Consider the following 22,401-nt stretch of genomic DNA (forward strand, 5'->3'; position numbering starts at 1 on the left):
TTCTGTGGGTGGATGATGTAAAGTTGGCTAAGGTGATCAAATCCACTATGAAGTGGGCACTTGGGGACCGCCGTCCACCTCGATGATTCATGTATGTCTGACATGAAATGAAACATCCAACAGTCTTTTGTCCTGATTTCATAGCGTGTGTCTAGGCAGTGAAGCTACCAGTTGTTTGTCCAATAAGATTTCAGCTTCCATGAGTTACCATTAGTGGTGCAATGAATCATCTTCGATCCTGCATCACGGTTCGGGCCGCACATGGCCCGTGGATCGGTTGGTAAGAAAAAAACAAAAACAATGCACATTCATGTGTAAACAACATGATCAGTCCACATTCACTATAATAGCAGAAGGTGAACTTGAAAGCCTTGTCGATCATGTTAAGTCGCATGTATGGGAGCATTTTGACAACTAGGGGTGAAATGACTCCATGAGTAATTTGGATACTTCCCAAAAAATGCTAGAGGATTTTTTTCTGCCTCTTGTAATAGCAGAGCTGGGCATTTGACCCTTTTTTGCCGGTCCGGCCACGACCCTCCACCCTTGACCTGGGTACCCTTCCGGCCGCGACCCCACGCCCTTATTCCTAAAAATTATTACCCTCACCCCAAAAAAAAGTGTCCGTGATTGACGCCGCCGCGGGAGAGATGCTAACGGCAGAAGCTTTTTAAGGATCATTAGCTGGCTAATTTACTATTCGAACCCGCTGTGGACACGCTTCAAAATGCGCCACTAGTACTTTATTACTTACCCACCTGCGTGTGCTTAATTCCATTGCGAGCCCCGGGGTTGGTTTTATCGTATTGTAGAATTACTTGGGTCAACAGACGGCCAGAAGTCTCATTCAACAAGTTATTTATTTTCCACACTACCCTTCGTTCACGGCCTTCAAAATGAAAGCATATCAGCAAACCACTATACACAGCAGGTTTGCTACGGCGTATTTTCGGAAGTAGAAGACGCCAGAAGAAGTGCATGAACTCCACCTTGATGTGGCAGCGTCATACTTGAGTGCTGCGCGCAGCTTGATATACTCCTGGACATAAGTTGTTTTGAAACAGTTAAGTTCCAAGTCGGGGGGCGCGCTTCAAAAAGACAGCGACAACAATGAATATCGTACCTGCTACAACCGAGATGACTAGACTATGTTTTTAATTTTATTGCTAAACTAATTTGCTTTTGCAGCAGCAACGAGCTGCCTGCTGCATCCTCTCTCTCCTCTCCATGTGGGAAACTGTATGTCATCACAACATGTGACATTATGGACCAATCAGAGCAGCAACAATTCCTGATGGGTACGTGGCATGTGTTGCAGACCTGTCGCCAACAGAACAATGCGTCGGTCATGTGAATCAATGCGGCAGTTGTCGCATGTGTAATAGTTAATTTGGTGTGCGCACTGTCATTAGACATGCTAGCCGTCATGCCATATATTATATAATATAATATATATATATCATGTATTATATAATATAATATATATATCATATATTATATAATATATATATATATATATATATATATATATATATATATATATATATATATATATATATATATATATATATATATATATATATATATATATATATATATATACATTTTACATCAGTGTTTTCTCAGTGTTTTCTTTTCCGTGGAAACCGAGTCGAAATGGCTCTTTGAGTGTAAAAGGTTGCCGACCCCTGGTCTATATGCTTTAGTCCGTCTCTAAGTTTTCGTCTATATTTCAGACCCGCCCAGTCAGTCCAAGTCAGCCAAACGGCGTTGAGAACGGACATACGTCACATGCATTCCTCTCACTCAGTCAAATAAAGAAAAAAAAAGGAAAACAGTGGTTCCGTACCTTTTGGTCCCACATACGCAATGACATGTGTCCTATATTGTTTTTATTTCACCGATCACCAATTTGTGTATGTGTGTGTGTGTGTGTCTATGTCAGTTGTTTTTATTTGATATTTTTTCTTTATTTGGCAGCGTGTCTGCTTGTGCGGCGCCTGCATGTGACATGAAAATTATGTTCTCGACACCGATTGGCTGTTGCCGACAAGGGACGGACTGGGACCACGTAGGTCGACCGGTAGTACAGACCAGAAGTTATAGACGAATTGACGATGCTAGTAGCCATGCAAATGTAATTTGACCAAGGCCTTCAGAATCCTGTGTGCGGTCTTCGAACACACAAACACACACACTCGCGCGCACACCCCCCCACGCACTTGAAATTAAAATAAAACTGGGCCTTGTCTTAAAAAAAAACAAATCACCAAAAAATCTCAGTTCAGTGATGGTAGAAAAAAAACATGAATCCTTTCAATTACCACGTCAAATATAATAAATACTACTCACCTGGTCCAGTTTCTCTGCCAGAGACTTGAGTCTGAACACATTTGTCTTCATTTCTCCGTTCTCTTCTTCTAACTGCTGTATCCTATGTGTGTCAACAAATACAGGCCAATCCATGAAGTCATTAAATGTGAGTCAAAATGATGGAAACAATTACATGGATAAAAAAAAGCCTCACAACCATCACTGCATCCTCATACTGTTACAGCCTCTGTTTCTTCTGTTTGAGTGTCCTCTGCTCAATCTGCATCACTATTCATTTTAATGTATACTGATGTGTTTGCTTCATTTTCGCCATGGTGTCGACAAAAACAGGCGTAAACTCCCTTATTCTTTAACATTTTCAGTGTTTCTTTACTCTCTGCTTTTAAGAGAAAATAATTTAACACCACCATGATGTGCTCAATATAGTAGCATGGAATATATGTCATATACAATCTAAACAAATCTAGATTATTACCCTCCTGCGTTTGGTATACTGTATAGCAGGGGTCCCCAACCACCGGGCCGCGGCAACGTCTCATATACAAAGTTTGATTTATTTGGCACACCTAGTTGACAGACCGTCACACCGTCTGCGTTTTTAACCATTTGCACAAAGTGATCCCACACGAGTCAATGCAGACAGCAGGCTGTGGTGTAAAAGGGCAATAAGCGATGGGGAAGGCGGGTGTGGCGTGACATGAATCAGAACAACAAACAAAACATTGTGCTATTTGCACAACATGATTACGTATAAAGTCATACTACAAAATATAATACATCAGTGTTAAAACAATGCATGTTATACATGTTTATTTTTATTATACAAGTAAATACATAAAGTAATATATATTTATATATGTATGTATATATGTATGTACATCTAAAATTGAAAATATAAACCTACTACAGAAAAAAAAGTATGCTTGTAAAATTATTGCAAACATGGGAATAGGGGTGACTATGCACCGGACGCGCTGCCTTCACGCCAACGGGCAATCACACACATCCAACGGGCAATCACACACATATCTGCCTCTCCCCCTTGTTACTCAAGTTGAGCAAAATCGAACCAATGCGACTAAATCTCATGACAGCTGAGAAGTTAAGGCCAATTGGAGTCCAGCATCTTCAAGCCGAACGTCTGTTGGCACCTCGGAACTTTTCAACCCGTCCTGCAACAGAGACTGCGAGGACCAGCGAAGGAGTTGTTTTAACTTGTAAGTATATTTGCATTACCTGATTACAACTGTGGGTTACAATTTATGTGCACCCAGTTTGACATTGCACAGCGTACAATAACCAACCACAGGTGATACCAATTCACTGACTGTCTGATTGACTAGTGGATTTTTTTCTTTGGAGATCCGCCGCAAAAAGGAAGGACACTTGTTTGTCAGAATGCTCATCTGTAAAATGTGCCAATGAAGGAAAAACAATAATAGGTGTAGAGATTTTTGCAGGGGAAAAAATGAGGCTTTCTGTAATTAATTATTGACTTTATCCCATCTTTCTTTAAACGTTAAATCATTCAATGCACTTTATTACACCCATTGCGCTTTCTTTCGTCAAACTAAAATGCAGTTGACAGACTGAAACATAAATGACTTTTGTCATGTTTGAAATGTTGGTTGTGTTAAATGTTCAGGTCAGTATCAGGTATACTTCTGTACAATTTAAAAAACAAATCTTTAATATGCAGTCTGTGGCCGTTTATTAGCAGGGACGATGTCTTCCCAAGTTAGGCCCAATACAACCACTAGTCCAGATGGTCTTAAAGCCCACCTTCTCAAAGATTGCGCTCCTCAACTAACAGGAGTTCTCACAAAGCTGTTTCAGCCCTGAATAGATATACACACAGTACCAAAAATTGCGGAAATTCGCGGTAATTAGGCCCGTTCCTAAAAAGCCATGCGCAAACATACCAAATGATTTTCGCCCAATTGCATTAACCTCCACTCTGTGTAAAACGATGGAGCGTGTTTTAGCCAATCATTTGACCACTATAGCTGCTATGTTAGACCTTTTGCCCTTCGCATGCTGTGCTGACTTTGCTTAACAGTGACAAAACATCTTATGCACCCCAAAGAATAGGACAGGTTTTTGTTGGTAGATTTTAGCTCTGCCTTTAATTCAATGAAGACACATATCCTTCTGAAAAAGCTCACTGATATTAATATTATCTCATCGCTTGTCTTTTGGATCAAGAACTTTCTCTCATGCCACTCACAGATGGGGAACATGTCTGATGTGCTCACTGTAAGCACTGGCTGTCCACAAGGGTGTGTTCTTTCGCCGATGCTATTCTCACTTTTTACAAATTAATTTATGGGCCATGACACTTATCTTAAATTGTTTAAAGCGGAAGTCAACCCACACATATTTTTTTCAAGAATATGTTCCCAGCAGGCCCACTAGTTGAAACAGAACCTTCTGATTCATTTTGCGTCTGTGGAATATAAATTAAGCAGCAAAATGCACTTGTTTTTAGCCAACTCTGGGGGTGGCCATTTTGTCTTATGTCAACTGAAAATGACATCACAACTGCTCACAGCGACCAATCCGACCTGTTATCCTGACCTGTTATCTGAATCTGAGCCGTGATTGGTCGTTGTGAGTAGTTGCGATGTCATTTTCAGTCGACAGAAGACAAAATGGCCGCCCCAAGAAATGGCTAAAAACGAGTGGATTAACACTTATTCCACAAACACAATATTAATCGGAATGCCGTGTTTCAACTAGGGGGCCTGCATAGAACATATTCTTAAAAAAATATGTTTGGGATGACTTCCACTTTAAAGGGACGGTGGGGCTGGGATGGCCATGTTTTCACTAACAAGTTCATTTTATATATTTTTTGATCAGGAAAATGAAAAGAGCTGCCATTTTCTATTTTATCCATTCATTTTGGAGAAATTAGGAAATAAGTAACTCCATGAATAACGCCCCTTGATAATGAGCACAATGGCCATGCCCCCTACCGTTCTATCCTTGTTCGGCCGGAGTCACGCGAGGAACCGATTCCAAACTCTCATTGTACTTTTATTGCTTATAACGTCCAAAACCGCCATCAATTGGCACCAATATTAATGTGGACATCTCTACTAATGCCCACTTCAACATATCAAAAGGATTAACCTCTCTGTGGCTGATTTATATGAGAATGAGGAAATGTGGAAGTCAGTAAAGCTACATAGATTTAGGCTTGGACGAGCGCACACTGCTTCTTTGTTAAAAAAAAAAACAAAAAAAAAGCTTCTTTGCTGATCACGGTTACAATGTGCGAGGCATTAAACACCAGTCAGGATATTTACAGAGACTCAAGTGGGAATGAGTAGACGTCCACACGTGGATGAGGAATGGACCCAGTTTTTCGACTTAGAACGCGCCGTCCAATTTGGAAGATAACAGCCGAAATGGCACGTTCCAATGCGGCCACACTCGTCTGTGCAGTCAGCCTCGCCGAAACGTTTTGTTCGCTGTTCGATGAGGGCTTTCGTCACTCTCACGCCGCTTCACTCAGGCAGGTGGCGGCTGCAAGCAAGCAAGCAGGGACACAGCACGCTTGCGAGGTGACATGTAGACACAGGCTCATCTTCACCTCCACACGCTGGGCGGACAGTAAGGAGCTAATGTTGTTGTGCTATCGCCTTTTGTTTTAACGGCCTGAAGCTAGTTGCTGCTATTAGCCGTCCCAATCCTACCCCGAAACGGGGGGCTCCAATCTGCCTGCTGCTGCTGCAAGCCGCCGTCCCTCTCCCTCCTGAGACACGAGTTTAGCGTCGCTAAATGTCCAAAATATAAGCAGTCGGGGTTCGTGTGCGCATTCATGCTCTTGTCCGCTTCAGCTTGAGAAAGTGGAGGAGCAATCGCCTCGGTATTTTTGATTTTGTGGTGGTGATCATGAGGAGATCACGTTTTATGTCAATAAATCCAAACTATTGTGCAGAACACTTTTATACTTTCACAGGTTGAAGTGGACAAGAGTAGTAATGCGCATTTGCATTTTGGTGGCGATCGGTCACCGTTTTAGACAACAGAACTGACAAAGTGAGCAATATTACCAAGCATGCCTTCCTCGCGTGACGTAGGCCGCTGAAACCGAAAACAGAACATAAGCCACGCCCCTTTTGGGGGCGGGGAAATTTGTCGTAAACCTAATCACAAAAAAGACCTTAAATCACTACAGAGTCTTTTGAGGTGGGCATTTTAGTACTAATGTCATTTTTACATGCAAACCTATTATATAAGTGCCAATGTTAAGCTCACCCAAGTGTCTCTTTAAGTATGTGGATGGCATGGCCTTATAGTTGGTCTGATTGAAAAACAAGATCGTGTAGGTGAAGCAGCCTACTTGTCTTATACTCAGACACTTCAAACAAAATCAATGTGGCTGAAACAAAAGAGCTAAGTCATCTGCTCAAAACAAGATTGGAAAACTGAACCAGTTTCGCTTGATGGTCATCATGTTGACATTTTTAGACTCCCAGCTGATCTCTGGAAACAGTTTATTTCGAAGAGATGCACACAGGGTCTTTATCTCCTCAGAAAACACTGTGGCCTTGGAGTTAGTCAACAGATTTTGGAGCTTGTCTATAAAACTATATGGAAAGTGTTTTAACCTTTCACCTTCCTACTTGGTATGGTCACCTAAACTGCAGACTTAAGAACAAACTCTCTAGGACTTGTCAGTGGCAAGCAAAATAATTGGCAAACCTCAAAAGCCTCTGACTCAACCTTTTACGGAGAAGAGTATCCTGTCAGACTTTTCTCATCCCCTCTTTAACCAGTTGGAGCTATTAAACTCTAGGAGACGCTACAGAGTCCTTTTGGCAACTAAGGACATATTTAAGAAATCCTTTGTCCCCATCGCTATTAGTATTCTTAACTCTGCAAAGTCACTGATAGGATACGGCCCACACCTATCAATCAATCAATCAATCACATTTTATTTATATAGCACTTTTCATACATAAAAATGCAACTCAAAGTGCTTTAAAACATTCAAAGCAAAACATAGAATTACCTTCAATCAAAAGAAAAGATAAATTATTTAAAAGTTGTTGAAAGCCAAACTAAAAAGGTGTGTCTTGAGCTTCCTCTTAAAAATATCAACAGTCTCTGCAGACCTGACATCCTCTGGCAGGCTATTCCAAAGGTGAAGACCAAAACGGCTGAATGCAGCCTCGCCATGCATTTTGGTCCTCACCCTTGGAATAAATAAAAGGCCGGCGCCAGAGGACCTCAGGATCCGCGAGGGCTGGTATGATAAAAGCAAATCAGATAAATAAGATGGCCCAAGACCATTAACACATTTATAAACTAATAAAAGTACTTTAAAATCGATCCTGAAACACACAGGGAGCCAATGCAGCAATTTCAAAACTGGCGTAATGTGCTCCCGCCCTCTGGTTCTCGTCAGCAGCCGAGCGGCTGAATTCTGCAGTAGTTGCAGTGGTGAAATGCTCTTTTTCGGGGGGCCAGAGAGCAGGGCATTACAGTAATCTAAACGACAGGAAATAAAGGCATGCATCAGCACTTCCGTGTTAGCCTGAGAGAGAAACGGGCGGACTCTGGCGATATTCTTAAGGTGATAAAAAACAATCTTGGTTACATTTTTAATATGAGGAATAAAACTGAGTCACCAAGGTTCTTCACACAGTGTGAGGGATTAAAAATGTGTAGTTTTGGTAAAAGCTTCTCTCTCTGACCTTCGGGACCGATAACTAAAACCTCAGTCTTGTCCTGATTGAGCTGTAGGAAATTATCTGCCATCCATGACTTGATATCTAAAATGCAATTTAAAAGGGTATCAATGGGTCCTGTGTCATCAGGAGACACGGCAATATACAGCTGCGTGTCATCAGCATAGCTGTGAAAGCTGATGCCGTGTCCCCTGATGACATCCCCGAGGGGAAGCATATAAAGATTAAAAAGTAGGGGGCCTAAAATCGAACCTTGAGGAACCCCACATTTAATTTCATGAGTTTTAGAGGAACAAGTATCCATACTTACAAAGAAATATCGGTCTGTGAGATAGGAATAAAACCAGTCAAAAACAGTACCAGAGATGCCCACTAGATTTTTAAGTCTATTTAATAAAATTTGGTGATCTACTGTATCAAAAGCAGCGCTTAGATCCAGTAGCACCAAGACTGTGAGTTTTCTCACGTCTGCAGTGCACCTAATATCATTTAAAATCCTTAAAAGAGCAGTCTCCGTACTGTGGTTCATCCTAAAACCAGATTGATATTTCTCCAAAATATTATTTGTATTTAAAAAATGATTCAACTGGATGAAAAACAGTTTTTCTAAAATCTTACTTAAAAACGGTAAGTTGGATACGGGTCTGTAATTATTAAAAACGCTCGGGTCAGAACCGCTCTTCTTCAGAAGGGGCTTCACCACCGCCGTTTTAAAGGCAGCGGGGAAGACGCCTGTCTGAAGAGAGCAATTGACTATATTTAAAATTTGTTCTTCAAAAAATCCATAAAATGTCTTAAAAAGAAATGTGGGAATTGGATCCAAAAGGCAGGTTGTTGGGTTTACCTGGGAGAAAACTCGAACAAGTGTCCTTGCATCAACCAGGGCAAAACTTTCCAGTGTTTCCTCATGTAAATATGATTGTCCGGGTTTATTAAAACTTGTGTTTTGACGGGCTAAAAGACTGGATCTTATGTCATCGATTTTACTTCTGAAGTGGTCTGCAAAGTCCTATGATGTGAACTGCTCTTAATAATTCACTGTTAGTGGTTATGATGTACCCAATTTTATCTATATGTATTCTATTGTATTTTCTTTCTCCTTAATTTTATGTATCATATCATTATTGCTACCATGCTTGGTGAGCCGAAGACAAATTTCCACCCTGGTGGACAATAAAGATTTATTCTATTCTATTTCTGCAGCGGAACGGTCTCATCTGCGTAGCTGCGATGTCCGCGTGAGAAGGTGCCAATTCTGCATCATACAAACTAGGGCTGTTCGATTTTGCCTAACAAGAAAATCCTGATTATTTTCTCTCAAAACCCATTTTACGATTACGATTAGGATTTCTTTGTAAACTAAAAAAATAAAGGAAAATGAAGTATTTTGAAGGTCTTTTATTTAAACTTAATTTTTCTTTTTGAACTCAAAAGCCAGTCAATTTAACTTAATACACACAGAACAATCCATTAAGATTAACAGCATTTTACTTGCACAATAGATTTCAGATCTGTTCTTAATTAAACCAATAATGAAAGAAGAAAGTGCATATATCATCTGAAATGAAATCATCAACATGAGAGAATGTAGTCAAATCTGTAAACCAAACAGTCTGTCAGTAAGTCATTTTGCCAACCAGCTAGTGACTAGCCTTTCACATTTATCCCTGGTCTTACTTAAACATAAATCAATGATTAGTGCAAAACTGTCACTCAATAATACAATGCACTGTCAAGCTTAAAAGTACGTATGCACCGGCTGGCCAGAGGTCAGGAGAAAAAAAGTGACGCCTTTCAGATGATGAGTTACTTGCTCACGGGTTGAATTGTACATGCGGGGCACACACTACACTACACTACAAATCTATATTTGCCCGATTTAATAACTAAACGCTCACTTGCTTGAGCAAATAGCAGAATCGCCGGTAGCCATGGATGGTGTTGTAGTTTTTCCCGAATGCGCGCTTGTGGGAGGAAGCGGAAATGCAGAGGAAACTACGGTGGCTTAGATACACCAAAAATAAAAAAATCGAACGTGCCGATTTGAACGTTTTTAACATCGTTTGATCCAGAATATTCGGTTTCGGTTCAAAATCGCTTAATCGAACAGCCCTCATACAAACCATTGAGTTGTATTGAAAATACTCTAGACTATAGGGATGTCACAATATCCAAAGGTCATGATACGGTAATAATTATTACGATATTGTGGGGAGGTTTGTGACATAAAAAGCTCACGATACTGTAGAAAATAAAGAGCTAAAACAAAAACCCCCAAAAACATCACAATATTCTGTTTTTGTACATAATAACAGCATTCACAAAGAAATAGTCTTGGCCAGTCATAGGCTCCTACTTAGTGTGGGTCTTAAAGGGACGGTGGGACCCATGGGATGGCCATGTTTTCACCAAGTTCATTTTATATATTTTTTGATCAGGAAAATGAAAATAGTTGTCATTTTCTATTTTATCAATAAATTTGGGAGAAATTGGGATATAAATGACTCCATGAATAACGCCCCTTGTTAATGAGGATAATGGCCCCCTAGCGTGCTATCCCTGTTCGGCCGGAGTCACAGGAGTAACCGATTCCAAACTCTCCATTGGAAATCATTGTACTTTCATTGCTTATAACGTCCAAAAATGGTGATCAATTGGCACCAAAATTTATGTGGACATCCCTACTAATGACCACTTCAACATGTCACGAGTTTAGCGTCGCTAAATGTCCGAAATATAACCCAGTCGGGGTTCGTGTGCGCATTCATGCTCTTGTCCGCTTCAGCTTATTAAAGTCAACTCAAGTCTTTCACTTTTGTCCATAACAGCAACAGCAGCATCTGACTCGTCTTTCACTGGCTTCACCCACCGACAATGAGTTCCCAGACCTTGTTGTCACTGCATTTCATTTTCTTTGCAGCCTTCATACTTTCCTCAATTTATATTAATTCATCACAAATGTATGGAACGCGTTGCTAAAATGCTTGTTTTTGGTAGGCATATCTTTAAAAACAACTATTGCCTGCATGTGCACCTGGCTGTTTGATTGACAGCATACCCCTGCCTCTCACAGTCTCGCAGACACACACAAAGAGCCCGAGACCATAATAGCCTCCACTATGTGTCGTCTGCTCTCAGCACACGAGAGCTTGTCCTCCGATAAAAAAGAAGGTTTTAGACGCACGTTTGAAAATTGGTGCCTGACGATCAGACATGCGGGACAGCGAGTCAATTTGCGGGACGCATCGAAAATCATTAACATGCGGGACAGTTTTGCGCAAATATGGTCACCCTAGATGTGCGCGAATGAAGGGGCTGCTGCATTCAGGTTTCAAATTTCCAGCAGTCAAACGCTAGCGCTCCTTCTTCTCATTCTTCTTTTCCTTCCTTTTCGTCTCCCCTCCGTGCAGACTAAACGTGTGCAGTGCACAGCTTTCCCGCCGGCAAGTAAGTACGCACAGTTGGGTAACAAGTGGTGCATTGGAGTGTCTGGAGGCAATTTTTGTGTTTGCCCATTTCGCCGAGTAGGTTGAGATGAACTTTGGCCGCCTCGCGACCACGTCACCCTCATGAAGGACTAGTGGGCCGGACTAAAATCCACCTCCGCCCTTACTAAGTCCGTCCCTTTTTTAAAACTTGTCGCCCGCTCATCTTCTGTCCCAAAAATGTGCGTCCGTCCGGGACGGAGGGACAGACCGTTCCGCCCCCGGGACGGACGGCCCAATTCTGCTCATATCATTAATCAGAAGTAAGCACCAGTTTCAAACATTTGCAACTTGTTAGCATTTTACCTGTTACACAGGAAGTTTATCTCTGTGTTTCTTTCCCTCTCCATCTTGCAGTAAACTTCACAGTGCCTCTTCGTCTCTTCCTCAAGACTCTGATCTGACTTTGACTCGACATCCTTCATCTGCTCCTCAAGTTCATGCACACTGGTATAAATGCATACAAATCATGTTGAATGAGGTTGCTAAAAACATTTACTGTACATAAATAACATATATTTTTATAGTAACAGTTTAAGTATTGAAAAGATTAAACACATTTACATTATTTTCTTTGTTGTTTTTTTTATCCAACCAAAATGAGGGTTTACCATTGTCCCAGAATGGATTTTGTTTGACTGTTCTTTACACGCTATCAATAATACAGACTGAGATTATATAAGTAGAATTGGTATTGAGCTTTGAACCAAAACAACCCCAAGTTATACAATTTTGAGCTCTACAAAAAAATCTGAAAATTACACCCTAAAGTTTAAAGAACTTTTGATTGGTTTTTGTTCCACTGCTGTTGGTTTTACAGTACTCTTAATCTATATCAAACAGATTTTTAATGACAAAGGATTTTGACTTGGATCTTCTGTGAGTGGCTCCATGCATTTGGCCCAACTCTTTGTGATGTTTGGCAAGAAGCCCCAGTGAAACAGTATGGAGATTGCTAAATTAGCTTCTTGAGTTAGCCAGCAGCTAGCCAGTTGGCTTGTGACTTTTCACCCCAAAAGTGAAGTGTTATGTGTGTCGATAGATGTTTTAAAATACATGAGTGAGTGATTTCCTTTTCATGTTAAAGTGATGCATGAGGTGCATCGGTGACATAATGTGTCATTACACCGCTTACACACAGTCGGGTTAGAGTTAAGAATGTGTTTAAAGACATTTTTAAGGATTAATATTCAACTGGTTAACTTCTGCATCCTATAACCTAACCCTATTTGACTTGTTTGACAATTAATGAAGCTCTTTAGTGAGCCCTCACATTTTAGTGGTGGAGAGATTTTGTGTTTGTGAATTATCCTAGGCCCTGGCAGCTCCCAATGTTTCTTTCTTTTGCATTATCATAAATAATTGGTATTTTTATTTTTATTTATATTTTTGCTGTTGATATATTTCCACCAACTGATTTATGGTTGAATTGAATATTTTGTCTTGGAATGTGCACGACCTGAAAATCCCTCATAAAAGGGCCAGTAGAGATATTTCAGGAAACAAGAGAAGATAGTGCCCTAGTACAACTACAGACCCATCTGTTGATCACAGATATTCCTAGATTAAATAACAGACTACCGTATATCATGTTATAGGTTTTCTTTAAGTCTAAAGTAGGTGAGCCATGGTTGGTCGTTAGCTGAGCCCTGAGCTACTGTGATGTCAATTTCAGTCGACAGAAGTGGCAAAATGGCCTCCCCCTGAGATAGCTAAAAATAGGTGGATTTTGACACTTAATTCATATTCTACAAACATAATATTAATCAGAATCAGAACCTTCGGCCAGTGTTTCCGGCCTACCGACGTGGACTCAATCCGTCCCTCGTCGACGACAGCCAATCGGCATTGAGAACATAATTTTCATGTCACACGCAGGCGCCGCACAAGCAGACACGCCACCGAATAAAGAAAAATCTCAAATAAAAATAACAGACACACACACGCACAGCGTGGTGATCAGTGAACTAAAAACAAAATGGGGTACATGACATTGCATCTGTGGGACCGAAAGGTATACAACACTGTTATTTTTTATTTGTTTGGCTGCGTGTCGGGAGTGTGTTCTCAATGTCGTTTGGCTGACTCGGGTCTGACCAAACAGGTCTGAAATACAGACGAGAACTCATAGTGAAGTGTTGACGAATGCCGAGCTCTGCACATTTATATTGTACCAAATTGTTGAAACATTCGTCAATAAAATGTTTGCCACAAACTAACACATATTTTGCGAGTTGTTTGGGCATATTCATTGCATAAAATCTCCAACCACAAGCCTTTCTGTGGCTCGGATGAAGGGAGAAGAGAAAAAGGCTTTTTGCTTTTGTACTCTCTGGTACATGGGTTTTTATGGATTCCATGTTGTCCTGCGGTACCTGCGCAGTTGTTTGTCGGTGATGGCGACGTTCTTGCTGGGTTAGTGACGTGTAAACCCGAACATGGTGGGGTTAGTGATATATAAAACCAATCTGCTAAAACAGCCCATTTGATAGTGCTGTTTGAGCTACAGTATTGACATGGTTCGAAGGGGGGTTCCAATCGGCCCCATCCATCGGCCGGGCCGATTATCGGCGCCGATATTCGGCATTTTGACAAAGATCACCATCTGCCTTTTTAAAAATCTGATGGCTGATAATGAATCAAATTTAAAACTGCGTTGAAATCAAAACAACTATATGTGAAAGTTTAACTTTTCTGTCCTTTTGAAATTTTGGAGGAATTCATTTACTGTAGAAAACAATATGGAGCTATTTTTTTAAATTTTCATTTAACTTTTTAAGACATGCTGATATGACCCTGGGTGCTCCTTGAACTTTTTGTTAGAATTTGATCACAAAGATGTATATTGTAAAAAATGTATAATAATAATTTAAAAAATCAACATTATGGAAATCTTAAAAATTGTTCAATGGACATATGCTTAAAGACGTTTCAACAAAGTTAAGAGTTATTTATTTTTTGACGCCAATATTTTCTTTTTTACTGAAAATTAAAATCGGGGTTCCCCTGGACAATGCATCAACTACTTACGTGCCCACTTCAAGGCAATTACAATAAATTCATACAATGTGTTGAATAACCTACCGATGGACAAGTTGTGTATTTTCCTGTTTGAGTTTAGACTTAAGTTCCCCATTCGTCAGACTGTCGCTTTCCAGCTCTGTCACCTTCTTCTCAAGGTAACTCACCTGAAGGACACATCAGTGTTACCCCACACTACATATATTGGCTGAAACAAAATCTATCAAGTTCTCGTCAAGTTTTACGTACAATATTATGAGAGGACAAACTATCCTGCCCACTTACATCTTAACTCCAACTTGATTGGCAAAAACACACTTATTAAGAATGCATTTTGTTGGAGTCCGTACCTTCTCTGTAATGTTGAGGTCACTGGAGTCAATACTCTCTGTGAACAAATCCTCTGTGCTGCTCCCCTGACTGGAATCAAGCACGTTGTGGTTGGCCTGAAACAGTTGGCTAGAGGGAGGAGAAGACATGTTAGAAATAACTGTCATTTTGCTTTCACAGACCCTTTAATCCGCCATTCCATTATGGAGGAGTCACATATTTACAGTGAATTTTAAAAATGTAACATTTCAGAATTGTTTACCATGTCAAATTTAATGTAAACAATTAACGAAAAGAGGTGTTCTTTTTTGCCATCTGGACTCGCTCAAGGAATACTCAAATGTGTGAGTGTGTCAGTGGATTTTGGTAAGAAATCTTCATGCTTATGCTCGAAAGTTGAAGCTGTACAGGAACGGTCTACTTTTAGCATGGTAGGGTACACACTCTTTTAAAGGAGAGGATGCCACAAATCCAACTCTCGTTTGCCAGAAAAAAGTCAAGTTTACAGCAATGGAATATAAAAGACAAATAATAAAGAAATTATGAAGTTAAACAAATTTTACTATGAAACCAAATTAGATTTTCAGTTTGAATATTTAATTTGTCTAGTTCTGTCTGGAATGTGTTATCTTTATTTTTTAACAATGCTATGCCTATGAGGGAACGTTTTTTTTTTCTGTACTAGAATAAAGTGTAATTGCTCATCCACTACAGCAGGTTGCAGTGGCGCTTTTATTGTCAGAGTGCGAGCAGGTAGCATTAGCTCGGGAGACATTGGGCTGTGTCCAAATGTCCACCTTATTCCCTATTTCGCGCCCTACTGTGGGGATACGCCATTTTGTAGGGGATTCCGAATGTCCAGGGAGGATAAATGTAGAGCACTGAGAATTACCCACCGTCCACTTGGAATAGTGAAGTACAGTGAATAAACCATGAAGGGATGACACCATGGAGAAATAATTAACAGGGATGAGACGAAAGACAGAGATATATTTTGGTGAAGTTATTCTTTATGTCATGTCATCTTCCAAACCGCTTATCCTATACAGGGTCGCGGGGAGGTGCTGGAGCCTATCCCAGCCGTCAACAGGCGAAGGCAGACTACACCCCGAACTGGTCGCCAGCCAGACGCAGGGTACACACAGACACCATCACTAAGCGGGAATCGATCCCACGCTGCCCGCACACAACTCAGGCGTGTGTACCACTACACTATCAGTGACCTTGTTATTCTTTATAAGTTGATCTATTTTACTTTTTTTTTTCTTTTCTTGAGGTAACAATGTTATGTAGGGATGTGCTTATAACAATTACATAGACAAATTTATTTATTTACTATTTATAGTCGTGGCGTTGAGTTGGGGGGGACAAAAAAATTTCTTCTTCCAAGCAGGGGTGTAACAGAAAATAATTGAGTAGTGCTGATGTACAGTCTAAGGCCTATTTTGCCATAGCAAAACATGTATCTTATTCTTGTTGCACCAAAAATGTCTTCGTCCAAGCGGGGGTGTAACAGAAAATAATTGAGTAGTGCTGATGTACAGTCTAAGGCCTATTTTGCCATAGCAAAACATGTATCTTATTCTTGTTGCACCAAAAATTTCTTCGTCCAAGCGGGGGTGTAAAAGAAAATAATTGAGTAGTGCTGATATACAGTCTAAGGCCTATTTTGCCATAGCAAAACATGTATCTTATTCTTGTTGCACCTTTTGCAAACTAAAGCGCAATTATTGTACCATAGTAAACAAATACATTTGCAAAATGACTCACTGTCCGAATGCTGTGCTGGATATACTTCTGCTGGGGCTGAAACACAAGAAAAGAAAGGTGGGTTATTTCAAACAAATTTAGACACCATTTTACAATTTTGTGCAAATAAAATCAGAGAGAGAAACTGTTTCGTCAATCTTTTGACAACTGATGACATCACAGGCCTGGCCCTGGCTCCATGGCATCGTGCCAAGTCGGTGATGTCATACTTCCGGTATCATCCCTTTGCCCATATTTGGACATAATATGACATCACTTCTGGGTGATGTCAAACGTCTAATCTTTTACTCTAATTGCACGTTCCTCAGTCCTCGCATGTCTGTTTACAAGTTTGCACCTCCCACCAGAAATTCCATCGAGGAGAGAGAAGATTGAGAAATGTTTTGGGGTAATGAGCGATCACTCCTCGATGCCTTATCATTTACACATGTAACAAATGCACCATCTGGGTGTCAGAAGTTTTACTATCACCCAAATGTCCACTTGATGCTTTATGTTTGAAGTGGAATTAATATCATGTCAAATTTCCACACTGTAATGCTTAACAATTTTGCAGATACAAAGACGAGTGCGATTGCACTGTCCCAAGCACATCTCCTCCGCCCCCCACCCCCGATGCTCATAGTGCACATTTGGAATAACTGCCGAAAGTGGATTTTAGTCCGGCCCACTAATCGGCCCTTATGCGTGTGACATGCTAGCGAGGCGGCCAAATTTCATCCGAGCCTACTCGGTGAAAGGCTTCTTTTTAGGCTTCTTTCTACTCCCGCAACGGTGAGAGCGACAACTGCCGCATTGATTCACATGACCGACGCATTGTGCTGTTGTTCTGCAACACAAGCCATGCACACATCAGGAATTGTTGCTGCTCTGATCGGTCCATTATGTCACATGTTGCGATGAGTTTCCCACACGGAGAAGAGAATGCGCCACGCAACTCGTTGCTGCTGCAAAGCAAACTAGTTTGGCAGCGGCGTATGTGTAAAAAGAAGCTACTCACCCACGTTCCCACCTCCTAGATCGTTTTTGCAATAAAATTAAATGCATCGTCTAGTCATCTCGGTCATTTTATGGTTGTAGCAGGCATCCATTGTTGTTGCTGTCTTTTTGAAGCAACGCCCCCGACTTGGAACGTAACTGTTTCAAAACAACTTGTGTCCACGAGTATAGTCAAGCTGCGCGCAGCACTCAAGGATGACGCCAGCACATCAAGGTGGAGTTCATGCACTTCTTCTGTCTCGTCTTCCCTACTTCCGTAAATACACCGTAGAAAACCTGCTGTGTATAGTGGTTTGCTGGTGTGCTTTTATTTTGAAGGCCAGAAGTGTGAAGGAGGGGAAGTGTGGAAAATAATTAACTTGTTGACTGCGACTTCTGGCCGTCTGTTGGACCCAAATAATTATACATACAATACGACAAACCCAACCCCGGGGCTTGCAATGCAAGTAAGCACACACAGTTGGGTGAGTACTACTGGTGCATTTGAAGCGTGTGCACAGCGGGTTCGAATTGTGCCGTACGCCACAGAGGTATGGTGAATGGACCTCTTGAACACATGTCCTCGTGACGAGAACATTTGAGTGGGGGAGGATATCACCAGGTGATTCGGTCCTAATCCTGACCCATAGTTGACACACTGATTGGCAACGATTAACTGCAGCCAGACACAGGTGCGCAGCCTGGGCCAAGGGACTGTGATTGAAGGACAGGGTATACTAGTTGGGCTCTTAAACCCCTCTGTGTCAGACAGCGGGGCGCGGGCACAGGTGCAACACGGCGCATGAGACGGCTGGGGTGACTGCTGGGGTGACTGCTGGGGTGACTGCTGGGCTGCACCGCTGGGCTGCACCGCTGGGCTGCACCGCATGGTCAATGGAGGAGTGTGATTTTTGGACTGCGAACCACGCACTCGACGCGCTAAGTAGACTTGCAGGGAAATTTTGAAGGGTCGAAATCCCCTGGCTGGACCAATTGCTGGACTTCTTCTGTTTCTCCTACATTATCATCTTGAACTGGATAGAATTTTAAAGTGGAGTTTTAGAACAACATTTTAACGTATCTTGCCCATTTCTAGTGACGGAGTTCTTGCTAACCTGCTGGTTTGCAATAAAATAATTATTGCAAAATAACACAACGTTATTTTAGGAGGAAACAAAAGACTTTCAATTCCGGGTTGTCGGTGCTAGCAGGGATTTTTACAGTCCAAAGATGTCCCAAACAAGGACATACTTCTCATGCAAACGTATGTGCGAAATGTTAACAGTTAGTTAACAAAACAAAATTTCTATACACTTTTTTCCTACGACCAATACATACCTTCTCCCGAATTACACACACAAGACAAGGCAGGGCGTGTTTCTGTCAGTCAGTGAAATGTGAAATGGGGTTGTGGCTGTCAGTCGCAGACTTGCTCATAAGCGGGCTGTCTTTGAGTTTAGTTTGACTACATTAGCGTCTTCATTGCTATCATTATCTGTGGCTTTCGTCGCGGCTGGTTACTTTGTACTTTATTTATGTGGTAGGCTTGAACTGCTTCTTTGTATAGTAAAGTAAAGTCCTTCTTACAAAGAAGCCATAATCTGCCTTTATCAATAGTGCCATCAGGGCGTTTTCATCGAACCAACAACTCTCACATGCTCCTCCATTTTCGCATCTTCTCTCTGCTCCTGAACTTCCCCTCCCATCTACAATAGGAGCCTATCAGGTTATGCCAAACACAATGACAGCTAATCAGTGTCCACTTCAGGGTGCGACACTGACCATTGTTTTTGTGTTCAAGCCCCACACATCAAAATGGATCTCGTCATCATACAGAAAGAGTAAAGTTAGAGTTTAAAAATTTGATTAATGCAATTTTTAAAAAAAAACGCTTTCTTAGGAAACAAAACCATGACTATAATTAATTGATTGCAATTAATGCACTGTTTTGACACCCCTGATATGTATATATATATGTATATAGTGTGTATATAGTGTGCATCACAAGCTATGATCCCAAAACCATTTAAACCCCTTCAGCTTGAGGTTTTTAATAGCCACTTACCAGAGCAAAAACATACACGTGCATATATTAACTTCTCCCGCTAACAACCTTGGCTAAACATAGCTCCTCCCCAACATATGAAAACCACTTTCCTATCATGCAAGGCTTTGCAACATCTTGTGACATCTTAGGGCATGACAAAAAGAACACAAACACCACAAACAGGGGTGGTATTTTCTTTGGTTTATTTGTAGCAAATAGCTGAGGATAGGTTCCACAATGGAAAAAAATGATAATACTCCAGGTGAATTTGTGAACAGCAAACTGCAAAGAGGTTTTTAAGTATCTTAATGGGTGTAGTGATTCCTTTAAAATTGTCATTTGTTGCTGCATTTGAAAAAATCTCATTAGACAGCAATAACTGAATGCTTGTCACTTAGAGACATGATTTTTTTGGTAACAGTTAAGAAAATGAAACAGCTCAAGCTAAACATTGGATCTGTGCTTGTATGTGTGCATATACTTAACCTGCTCGCTTTGATGTTTCGAAGGCGAGCATCCAAGTCATTGAGCAGATTCACTTTCTTGCAGCACTGAGAACAGTTAATATCCAGCAGTTCACTGGTATACAGTTGCCGCATTTTCTGAGTTTTGTGTCCTCCACTGCAGTTACAAAGATACAAAATTATCCACAGTTAACTCATCATTGGTCAATCAATGAGAGAGTACATTCAAGAGGGAAGTCAACGCAAACGTTTATTTTTTTTTTCAAGAATATGTTCTATGCAAGCCCACTAGTTGAAACTGGGTATTCTGATAAATATTGTGTTTGTGGAACAAGTGTTAATGCACTCGTTTTTAGCCATCTCTGTGGGCGGCCATTTTGTCTTCTGCCGACTGAAAATGACATCACAACTGCTCACAATGACCAATCACGTCTAAGATTCAGAAAACAGGTCAGCCGTGATCGGTCGTTGTGAGCAGTTGTGATGTCATTTTCAGTCGAGAAAAGACAAAATGGCTGCCCTCAGAGATGGCTAAAAACGAGTGCATTTTGCTGCTTAACTTATATTCCACAAACACGAAATTAATCAGAATGCTGTTTTTTTAACTAGTAGGCCTGCTGAGAACATATTGGGTTGACTTCTGCTTTAAGCGGAGTACACATACAGGGCTCCATTTTTGTGACCAGCGCAAGTCCAACGTGCGAAGTCGCATAAATTTGCGCAGAGGCGGATTTGACTGGGTGTTGCTAATTTCGAAGTGGTGCGCATGCTAGCACATTTAAAAAAAGAGTGGTTTGTGACCGTGTGGGCTTGAACACAGCCAACCATTTACCGCCAAACAAAGGGGCTCCTCTGATTCCCTTTAACTGTGGAGCATTCACATCTCACATAGAGACCTCAGTTGGGAAAAGAAAACAGCGATAGTTGTTGACCAGAGCTCTTAGCTGGTATGGCAACAGACAACCTAAGCAGGTACCCTCATCGAGTACAAAATGAGCTGCTGGTAACTAAATACATCTGTGGATCTCATGTATCTATCCCCCCGTGATCGGGAGTGTGACGATAATGATAATAATAATGTGTTCAATGAGTAGATTTCTACAATGATTCACAGGGTTTGATAGACGCTGTTGTCATATTTATGAATGGAATACTCTCATGGTTGGGCTCTCTGCCTGTTATGTTTTTGTTATTTTTCCTTCCCAGCAATGATTGACTAAGGGACGTTCTCTCCAGCGCAGTACCTGTTGCACATTCCAATCATGGGACTTTAAAATAGGGATGGACCGATATGCTTTTTTCAAAATGACAGAAAAGTTACTTTCACATATCTTTGTTTTGATTTCAACACAGTTTGAAATTGATTTATTATAGCCCTTCAGATTGCTAAAAAAGGCAGATGCAGATATTTGTCAAAATGCTGAATATCGGCACCGATAATCGGCCCGGCTGATAATCGGTCTATCCCTACTTTAAAAGGACTTCGACAATGGCAAGTGGTTGCTGGATCATTCTTTTTTGCTCACTATAATTGCTCCACGTCATAGTTAATGCTGATTCATAGTTCTTTGCCTTTTTGCCGGCGTTGTGTTTCAAGCGTGCAAGTATTCGTTCCACGTTGCTTTGTTTGCTCAGGATAGTGTTTATTGGTTTTCCGTTAGTAGTTCCTTGCCTACATATTATATGCTTCTTTTGTTGTACTTTGTCACTATCTAAGTTTTTGTGTAATAAATTCTGTTTTCATCCAAATTTTGTTCATGTCTATGCTTCTGGGATCCCGACTTTTTTTTTTCACTTTAGTTGAACCTGACATACTATGACATCCACCACATGTCCGCAGAGCTTGTGCATCTGTTTGTTTGTGCCTGGATCAAATCCACCCAAATTCCATTAGACAAGTGGTCTATTTTGTGGCAAAAGTTACAGGCGTAAGTTTAGACCGACTTCCAGCCAGATGCGGCAGTCACATGGACACACCCTCACTGCGCCGAGAATGGCCCACAACAATCAGCCAAATTTCCAAACAGGCGCAAGACAGACTTAAAAATGAAGATATGTCGGCATTTGTGCATGCACTGTCTATGAAAATAGAGCCCTTAAATCTCTTTGAGTCTTAACAAGGTGATGGGGAAATACAATGGCGGTATAAACATGGAGGAGAAAATGACACCTTGACTTAGGAGTGACATTCCTTTTGTGGCCAAGCTAAACTCATTTACTCGTATATCAAATCAATAATCCCCATTGAAATGAAATATCAATCTGTTCTA

General features: G+C 41.0%; 1 protein-coding gene across 2 annotated transcripts in view; it reads right to left on the reverse strand.

Moving 5' to 3' along the window:
- rab11fip4a (RAB11 family interacting protein 4 (class II) a) overlaps window positions 1–22,401 on the reverse strand; it is a 54,407-nt gene that overhangs the window by 17,254 nt on the left and 14,752 nt on the right. For both annotated transcript variants that reach the window (XM_086054587.1, XM_086054586.1), the window contains exons 5-10: window positions 20,154–20,288; window positions 16,643–16,678; window positions 14,893–15,001; window positions 14,606–14,709; window positions 11,828–11,968; window positions 2,353–2,434 (exon numbers count right to left, since the gene is read on the reverse strand). In XM_086054587.1, coding sequence (XP_085910713.1) covers window positions 2,353–2,434; window positions 11,828–11,968; window positions 14,606–14,709; window positions 14,893–15,001; window positions 16,643–16,678; window positions 20,154–20,288 — 607 coding nt within the window. The remainder of the gene's footprint in view (window positions 1–2,352; window positions 2,435–11,827; window positions 11,969–14,605; window positions 14,710–14,892; window positions 15,002–16,642; window positions 16,679–20,153; window positions 20,289–22,401) is intronic.

Source organism: Filicampus tigris, chromosome 16 (assembly GCF_054856515.1).
Source record: "Filicampus tigris isolate MCC_2025a chromosome 16, RoL_Ftig_1.0, whole genome shotgun sequence".
NCBI lineage: Eukaryota > Metazoa > Chordata > Actinopteri > Syngnathiformes > Syngnathidae > Filicampus > Filicampus tigris.